Source organism: Myotis davidii, unplaced genomic scaffold (genome assembly GCF_000327345.1).
Source record: "Myotis davidii unplaced genomic scaffold, ASM32734v1 scaffold89, whole genome shotgun sequence".
Taxonomy (NCBI): Eukaryota; Metazoa; Chordata; class Mammalia; order Chiroptera; family Vespertilionidae; genus Myotis; species Myotis davidii.
The window spans coordinates 3968211-3977807 of NW_006300372.1; the positions used below are offsets into that span (position 1 = coordinate 3968211).

Sequence of the window (9597 nt, forward strand, 5' to 3'; positions counted from 1 at the left end):
GACTGAAGCTCCCAGCCACTCCTTTTCTTCTTCTTTTTTTTTTATTGTGGGGTTTGTTTACCTTCTATAATTGAAACTCTGTTGCCTTCACTGGTGTTCCCAGCTCTGAGACCGCCAGCTGAAAACAGGTATCTGGGGTTTGTTTGGCTTCTATAATTGAAACATTGTTGCTTTTGGGCTCAGAGCTGGGCTGCGGCAGGCGGGGAACCTTGGCTTCCTCCATCACTGGAGCAAGCAAGTCTCCTGTTCACTTCAGCTGCGTGGCTGCTGGCCGCCATCTTTGTTGGCAGTTAATTTGCATATCGCCCTGATTAGCCAATGGGAAGCATAGCGGAAGTACGGCCAATTACCCTTTTTGTCTTTTATTAGATAGGATAGTATTCCAACGTACAAATATTCTACAACAGTGATGGCGAATCTTTTGAGCTTGGTGTGTCAGCATTTTGAAAAACCCTAACTTAACTCTGGTGCCATGTCACATATAGAAATTTTTTATCTTTGCAACCATAATAAAACAAAGATTTATATTTTTGATATTTATTTTATATATTTAAATGCCATTTAACAAAGAAAAATCAACCAAAAAAATGAGTTCGCATGTCACCTCTGACATGTGTCATAGGTTTGCCATCACTGTTCTACAAGTTATTTATCCATTCTCCCATTAATTATTCCAATTTTTGCTATTATGAAAAAGTACTATTAACACACATATACAAATATTTATGTGGGCATTCCACTTGGGTGGGTTCCTGGAATTAGAATTGCTTGGATCATGGGGTAGATTTATGTTTAACTTCTACAAGAAACTAACAAATGCAAAGAGTTCTCCCAAGTATTTGTCCCATTTAACACTCCCACCCACAATGTATGAGAATTCATTGTTCTACTTCCTCACCAACATTTGCTATTGTCAGTCTTTTATTTTAGCCATTCTAATGACTGTGAAATGGTAGTGATCACAGCCTTTTGATGCTCAGGTACCACGTCACTAGTGCACTAGAACTTCCTGTCAAGGCCCTTCCCAGCCTACCTGTCCCTCCTTCCCCTACCCCAACCCCATCCCAATAGCGAGGAGTACAAAGTCCCACTCCCAGAGTCAGTGGCCAAGAAGCAGAAAGCTAAGAATGCTGCTTTATCCCAGAACCTTCCAGGAATCCTCCCAGACTCTGGACTTCTTCAGTGTCGCATAGCGGGTGAGGGAGCAGGTATACAGGAACGTGAGGACTGGAGTGTTGGTGGGGAGATAACAAGGAGCAGCCTATCTTTGAGGAACATCTATTTCATTCATTCAGAAGTCTTAAGATAATCGCTACATCACATACTGTAGGCATCACATGGCTGAATTCAGCCTTGCATTAGTCTGGAATATTTATTACCCATAAGAATGGCAAATGTTTCTAATTTTTTAATATCAAATGTTGTGGGTAACCATGGCAAAGTACAGGGTGTCCCCCCCAAAATGTATACACAATGCCTGTAGATTCTATTACATTTTGAAAACGAAATATATTGCTATAAACACAATTATTCAAAGTGTGTACACATTTTTGGGACACCCCGCAGGTGCTCCATACAGTGATGGAAGTGGGAACTGGCATAGCCACTCTGGAAGGCGACCTGGCCGAGCCCAGGGAACGTTAAATCCTCTAGGACCCAGCAATTCCACTTGCCAGCACTACCCGGGGGCAATGCTTTCACGTGCTCACAAAGAGGCAGCTACAAGGATGTCCACTGCAGCGTTACAAGTTAAAACAACTTAAATGTACACGAATAAATGGACGTGTAACCAAACCATGGTGGTAGAAATCATACCATAATGAAGAATGCAATGAAAGATCAATTAAGCACCAACAGAGTCAAATCTCTAGGACCTACTTTGAGTTAACAAACACAATTGTGTAATGCTATGCACAGTGTAATACCATGTACACTTTGTTTAAAGAGGGAAGGTGCTTACGCTCAGGAGGGAGGGGAGCCAGAAATGCAGCCTCTTGTCTTCCACTCACAGGCCTGGTGGTTATGTAAGTGCCCACTGCCTACATGTCCCTGGCCTGTTCTCTGAGATGGGCTCCACCTCCATGCATGGGATGTGGTTCCTTATTCATCGTGCCAGCTCATAGGGGAGCCCAGAGAACAAGCCTCCACACACCAGAGGGTGGAGCCCGGAGAGCACCGGAGGAGAGGTAGGCGGAAACTGCAGCGAGGCACATTGCAGACCATTGTTAGCAAAAAGGCAGAACCACCCGACAGTGAGTCACTCCCAGTAGGAAGGGGGCACAAGCACGCATTGTGGGTGGGAGTGTAAAGCAGCACCCCTTCCAAGTGGAGAGCCACTTGGCAACATCCAGCACGACTCAGAAGGGCACATGTAAGTGTACAGTGTGCAACAGTTAGCCCACAGATAAGGCACGCACATGCAAAATGACAGCAATAGGAGAGTCACTGAACATTGGTTTGCTTAGCAAAACGTCTGGAAAACACAGGTAGGTCCACTATGGGAACTTGTGAGTAAATTAGGCTACATTCATGCCATGGAATCTATGCAGCAATTTAAATGATTAACTCCAGAAGTGCTGATAGGGTCTGATCACCTAGATGTACATTGTGAAAACAAACGTGCCGAACAGGGTGTTTACAATTCTACTCTGTGTGTGACTTGTATACACACACACATACAGCAAAAAAATCTGGAAGGATAGGCACCAAAACAGTAGCCATGGTGATCTCTGACGCAGTACTCTCTAGTACAGGATACTGCTTTTTTTCTCGTATAGTCGTTTGCATGTGTCTTTTTTACGATGATTATAAGATATTTTTATAATAAAAAGATGAACCTATTTTCATTGGAATTTTTGCAGACCTTTCCAAGCAGACAGACTCTGTCTGGGCTCAGAGGAGAACTGGGTAGAGAGAGGGCAACGATGCAGTGGCTGCTTTTCAGATACCAAAGCCGTAGGTGCTTCTGAAGTTTGCATCATCCACCTGGAACCCTATTCAAAATCATTCCTTTAAGCACTGAGCTGGATGCAAAGGGGAGAAGCCCTGCTCCCTGGACGCTCAGAAAGCCGAGGCTGCTGGGCCCAGCCTCGCACGCTGCGCACGAGATTGAGACAAGCAGCCGAGTGGCCAAACCAGCTGACCCCATTCTTTCTAACCCGAGGCCTATGGTTCTTTCAATGACGTGAGAGAGAGAGAGAAGCAAGTGCGCACACAGGCTAAAAGTCATGCAGGTAAAGTACCTCCCAGGGGCCGAGCACCTGCCGGGTATCCAAGCAGTGAGCGAGACAATGGAGGCCCCTGCTCTGAGAGCGGACAGCTTACCCACACACAGTTCGGGGACATGAATCCCAGTCTGAGGCCTGTCCCTCTTCTTTCCTCTTCTAGAAAACCGAAAAAAATCCTGGCCCTCTTCCTTCTGCCCACCTTGGGCAGCTGATGGCTCCTGGTTGACATCAAGCTTTTCCCCACTGGGGCTCAAGGTGCCTTCCACAGGGAGGGCTGCAGGCTGACCCTTTACCACCTTTCAGGGTGCAGCTTAAGTCAGGTCCTTTACCCCTGTAATCTCCTCTCATAACACCCTGCTTATTCCCTTCATTGCCCTATCACAACCGCAATTATTGTTTATTTATTTATCTGCTTATTGTCTACCTCCTCTAAGAAACCGTCTCTGTCTCATTCACTATTAAGTCCATAACACCTATCACATGTCTGTACACAGGTAGGAACTCGGTCAATATTGACTGAACTACAAATCAATGTGGATTACGCCTTCCACATAAGCCTTCTCTGGGGCCTCATCACAAGCATTCCCGAGCTGGGATGCCTTGCCTTCTGCCCACGGTGCCAGGTAGCAGCCACTATTGCACTCGGCTTCTTTTCCACATCTGAGCTTTCAGCACCCACATCTTCAAAGGGCACAGAGCACCCACCTGCTAATCTCGGTGCATCCTTAGCGCTATGCACACAGCTGTGAGCCCAGCTTGTGGCTGAGCAGAGCTCCCCCTGTGGGAGCGCACTGGCCACCAGGGGGCAGCTTCTGCATTGAGCGTCTGCCCCCTGGACCAGTCGTTCCCGGTCATTCTGCCGTTAGGGTCAATTTGCATATTACCCTTTTATTATATAGGATTTGTTGGGCTTTTCCTGGTAACAGCACCCCAGTAGAAAAAAATAGGAAATTATCCCTTACTATTGTGGGCAATATTGACAGAACTGTCACTCAAAGTGCCCTGGCCTGGCAAGTGGCAGCCTGGGACCTAAGCTAGACAAACTGGGCTCCGTCTGCTGAGACGTTGAGTCTCACACAGGAAAACAAAAGGATGCACCACACTGTCCACTAGCTCCTGTCAATGCATCTATCCCTTCTGAGTTCCGTTTTCAGTTGATTTTTATTCTGTGAGCTATCCCATTGCCATCTAGTGAAACCCAGCGTTTGCTTGAGTCTCGGTTTCCCACACTGCCAGAACAAAATGCCACAGATGGGCATCATAGAACCAGAGAAAGTATTCTCTCACTGGAGAATTAGGAGGCGAGAGGTCTGACATCAGCGTGTGGCAGGGGTGGTTCCGTCTGGAAGCTCCGAGGGAAGAGCCTGCTCCGTGCCTCTCCCCCAGGTTTTGGTGGCCACTGGTCATCTGTAGCATTCCTAGGCTTCTGGGTGCATCACTCCACTCCTGCTTCTGCCTTCACACGGCCTTCTCTTCTGTGTGTTTATGTCCAAATTTCCCTCTTCTTATAAGGACACCAGCCATGGGGATAGGGCCCCACCCTAACCCAGTGTAACCTCTTTTTAACTTGACTGGATTGGAAGACACTGCTCCAAACTGAGGTCACATTCAGAGGTTTCAAGTGGATATAGATTTTAAGGGGTCACTATTCAACCCAGTGCAACACTCAACCAAAAACACCTCGGGTCCACTTAGGTTCCACTGTGAAGAGTGGGTTCTATACACTGTCTGCTTTAGTCCTGACAACACTTGAAGTGGACATGGCCTATCTTCATCTTAGAGATGGAAAAATGAAGACCTAGAGAATTTGTTTGAAGTCAAATGACTGGTAAGAGGCAATTAAGATTCAAAGCAAACCTGGGGCTAGGTGTGCACCTCTCCACAGGACCGCCTGCCTTCTCTGTACGCAGTCCTAGGTGACAAGCAAAGGCAGGAAAGCTGGACGACAACAGCCAGAGCCTGAGGGAATCAGAGAACTGCCACAATGGCCTGGTCAGACGTCCACGTGGGCAGCAGTGGCAGGAAGAGGCCTGCTGAGCTCTGGGTCAGATGGGCAAAGAGACAGGAATAGAAGGTAGGTTGGGACTGGTGCTGGGCAGTCTCTTCTCCATGAGGCCCAGGCCGGGAAGGCACAGCCTGGATGTTCAAGGCACCAAAAAATGTTAGAGCTTTTCCCTCCGCAAGGCTCTTGGTTGATTAAGGACTAGGATCATGTAACCGCTCAACGCTCTCTGACTGCTCCATCCTGGAGACTTTGGGACAAATTCAGATCTTCCCAGAGCCTGTATGTAAAGAGCGGGGAGAGGCATGTTCTTCAAAAATATTAGATCCAAGGTCTGTTTGGATTTTGAACTTAAGAGACTGTCCCTCATCCTTCAAAAGGGAAGCCACACACACACACACACACACACACACACACACTCCAAGAAAAATTCACTGATTGAATTGCTCCCTAGGGCCAGAGCATCAGGCCCTGGAAGACACCCGAGGAGGGTCAGAATGTCCTGAGGTAAAAATAGAATCCCTGAGCTTTGAACCTCAGTCCCCCGGGGGGACAGTGTTGTTGGTCCTTGGGAACCACTGTCTGCAAGGATTTTAATGAAGGGGGCTCCTTTTGTAATGTTTCCTCTTATTATAAGAGTACGGCCCATTCCTCATAGAAACACTGGAGAGAAACAAAAATAAAATAAAAGTTATTCACTAGCGTACTGTCTGGAGACACTGGCTGTAAACATTGTATTTGTATCCTGCCAGGTATCTCTCGTAAGTGTTTCCCCTCCCCCCCCCCCAAATGGTGTCTAATGTGCATAGTTTTGCAATCTGCTTCTTTAACTTAAAAATAGATCCCAAGCATCTTTCCATCCCATTAGATTGTTATTCTACAACATGACTTCTCATGGCTGTGTAATAACTCATCGTGCGATGCCCTCACTGAACATTCAGTTGTCCAGATTGTTGCTATAATAACCAGTGCTACAAAATTTCATGCCGCTGCTAAATCTCTGCACGTGATTTATTTCCTTCGACTAAATGCCTGAAAAATGTAATTACTGGGTCAAAAGCGATGCATCACTTGAGGTTCTTTTTACATGTATTACTAAACCATCCACTGGAAAGGTTGTACCAATTTATACTCCCACAGACGAGGGAGCCCATTTCATGAGTCTTTGCCAACACTGTACTTTGCCCTTTAAGAAAATCTTTAAGTCACCACTTAGCCTATGAAAGCATCCACATCTCTGAAAGGCAAGGTTTTTCCTGCCAAGAAGTACATTTGAGTCACTAGAGGATTAGTGAGCAGTTATTCTAAAACCATTTAATTTCTGCCCTTGCCCCCTGATGTTGCTTTTCTGCCCACTGATGTCCTAGGAAAGAAAATTGTAAAGAACATAAATGAAGAGGGAAACGTACAAATCCTCCTGTCTCTGCAGACGCTGAAGAGGCCGGTGCTCCAGTCCCCGCCAGTCTGGACGACGGTGGTGACCGCGGTCCTGCCTCTGGCTCCCCGGACGGGCTGCTTCACCACAGCCTGGGCTGGCGCCTGGCTCCTGGCGAGTCAAGGATGGTGATTAATTAGGAAACAAAGCTCCGAAGGATGACCATTAAGCCAAGACAGAGCCATAAAGAGGAGACACGGGCCCAGGGAAGCCAAGCCCAAGCCGACCTCACCATCGCCCTCCCTCCTCCTCCTTCCTACCTTCTCGGACTTTTTGCCCCACTGCTACTAATGGCGTTATTATTCCAGGTCCTGCCCCTCACACTCAATGTCCAGTCTACTTCCTCAGTGCTTCCTAATAGTCAATCACAAACTTGGAAGCAAGAGGCCTCAGCTCAGATCCCAGCACGCCACTGCCTGGAACAGGAGGCAGGCTGGAAGGGAAGAGGATGCTTGTGACATAGGCAGTGAGGCACCAGGGGGCAAACATCTGGCTGTGCTATGGCAGGGAGGCCAGGGCTGGGAGCTGCCCGTCTAGATGTGACAATCAGGGCCCTGTCACTAGCCATTCAGCAGTACAGGCAGTGCAGGCGATGCTGAGGGGCCTACCAAGCTTTTCAAGAGCCTACAAAAGTGAGACCTGGGAAAAGGTACTGGCTCCAGAACAGGACAACTGCCAAACAGAAATCACTTAATGCTCCATTAAACACAAAAATCTGGCATGGTGTCACTCTCACTCATTGTCAAATTCCGAATTCACAAATATTTCATTACATTTGGAAACAACTTACAATTCTTTCATTTTTTTTAAAAAATCCCAAGTGTGTAGGACTGAGAAGCAGCAGCCAATCATACATGACTCACAGCCAAGTAATTTCAAAAGCAAAATTATAAAAATCATTTTGCTTACGATATAGCAAAAAACAACATATGGCTATAACGTATGGTATGGACACATTTGAATATGTTTGTCATAATGTGGGTGAGCATCTACTGCTATGGACTGAATCGTGTCCCCCAAATTCATGTCGAAGCTGACCCCCAATGTGACTGTGTTTGTCAATAGGGTTTTTCCGAGGCAATGAAGGTTAAATGGGGTGTGGGGCAGGGTCTGGTCCGATAGGATTGCTGGCCGTGGAAGAGCAGGAAAGGCCATCCACGTATACGTACAGGGAGAAGGCTGCAGCCAGAAAGAGTCCCCGCCACAACCTGACCCTGCGGGCTCCCCGACCCTGCACATCCAGACTCCAGAACTGGGAGAAAATAAACTCCCGTTCTTCAAGCCACCCAGTCCACGATATTGCACTATGGCAGCCCAAGCTAAGAAACGTGTGTGGACTTCAAACCGGCCCTGAAAAATAGCTCCCTTTACACTATCTTATGTCCTGTTTCCATGTAAGCTCCAAGGTTGGGCCCACGCTGCCTCTCCCGTGGCCCCAGAATCCGGCATGCGCCCTTGAACCAGGTGGGTGCATGTATTTGTTAAATTGGGTCAAACTGAATCGAATTGAATCACACGTCTCTTCCGTTACATTTGAGTCCTCAAGTCTAGCTACCAGTGAGGTGTCCTTCGGTGTGTTTCAGCCTCCGGGGAGGCAGGGTTCTCGGGTGTGAGCTGAAGAAGCCTGCAGAGCAGCCTGCAGCTGCCTGACCCCTCACAGGGCCCGGGGCTCACCTCTCCCTGTGCTGACGCCCTCCAGGTGGCGCTTCCCTCAGGATGCCAAGAGCTTCCAATTATCTCCAACTTTCAGAAGAGGAATGTCTTAGCTTTGAGCCCCTGGATTCCGCCTCTCCCTGAAGTAAACCATCTACAGCCGGCAGCCCTAGACTAGATGTGTCTGCCTCTACCTCACTCGGCATCATGTGAGCAGCACCTTTTGTTACGGGGAGGCAGCCTGCCCCTCTCTGTTCCAAATCAAATAACCAAGAGGATCGCTTTTCCTTCGTGAAAATAAAAGTTGGTTTTTAGGGGGTGTTTTACCTAATTTTGAACACAAGAAATACAGTATTGAGTTTCTTGCCTTTAGACCCGGATTCTTTAGAGATTTCTGTATTAAAACATTTGAGTTGACAAGCACTGGCTAAAACATTTCAGTTCAAGATTATATATAGCTCACGTGTCATAATGGCCCAGTGGCTCGGTTGGTTGGAGCATCATCCTGTGCACCAAAAGGTTATGGGTTCAATTCCTAGTCACAGCACATATGTAGGCTGTGGGATCAATCCCCAGTTCGGGAGCGTATGGGAGGCAACCGATCAATGTTTCTCTCTCACATCAATGTTTCTCTGTGTCTCTCCCTTCCTAAACAATCAATAAAAACATACCCTCAGGTGAGGATTAAAAAGAGCAGGAACAAGCATAGCTACCCTTCACTGAGCACTTTCTGTGTACAAGGCACTTGGTAGCTCCTTCAAGAAATGAGTGATTATTCAGGGGCTACCACGGGGATCGAACTGAAGTAGCTACTGTAGCTTCCTGCACAGCCGTTAGCTCTATCATCCCAGAGAATGTTCCACCACCACTCGGTTTCAAAGGGTGGAACTCAGTGGCAGTCATCAGAAATAGTTTCACTTGCTCAGGCTTCAACATTTTGAGGATAAAGAGACATCCTTTCACCCAAGCCAGCCCTTCTCTTTTCTCGAGCTAAGCAAGGCCAGAAGGAAATAATCAGGTGCCCCCGTTTGAACTACACATGGGAAATGATAGCAACTCTTTCTTCCCAAGCCCAGCGTTTCCTTTGGCTCCTTATAAGAGACTAGGGGCCCGGTGCACGAAATTCATGCACATTAAGAGGGAATTAAGTAGAGGAAATATTTTAATATTGCTATTTGCCCTTTCTCTATAATAGCAGTGTCAAAGATGAAAGGAAAGTAGTAAAATGTATATTGAAATAGTACCGTATTTGCCGGCGTATAAGACGATTTTTTGGCCCT

General features: G+C 47.1%; 1 protein-coding gene across 1 annotated transcript in view; it reads right to left on the reverse strand.

Moving 5' to 3' along the window:
• Nucleotides 1-9597, reverse strand: part of PLAC8L1 (PLAC8-like 1) — a 16447-nt gene that overhangs the window by 4368 nt on the left and 2482 nt on the right. The window contains exon 2 of the mRNA XM_006777004.2: nucleotides 6639-6775. Coding sequence (XP_006777067.1) covers nucleotides 6639-6775 — 137 coding nt within the window. The remainder of the gene's footprint in view (nucleotides 1-6638; nucleotides 6776-9597) is intronic.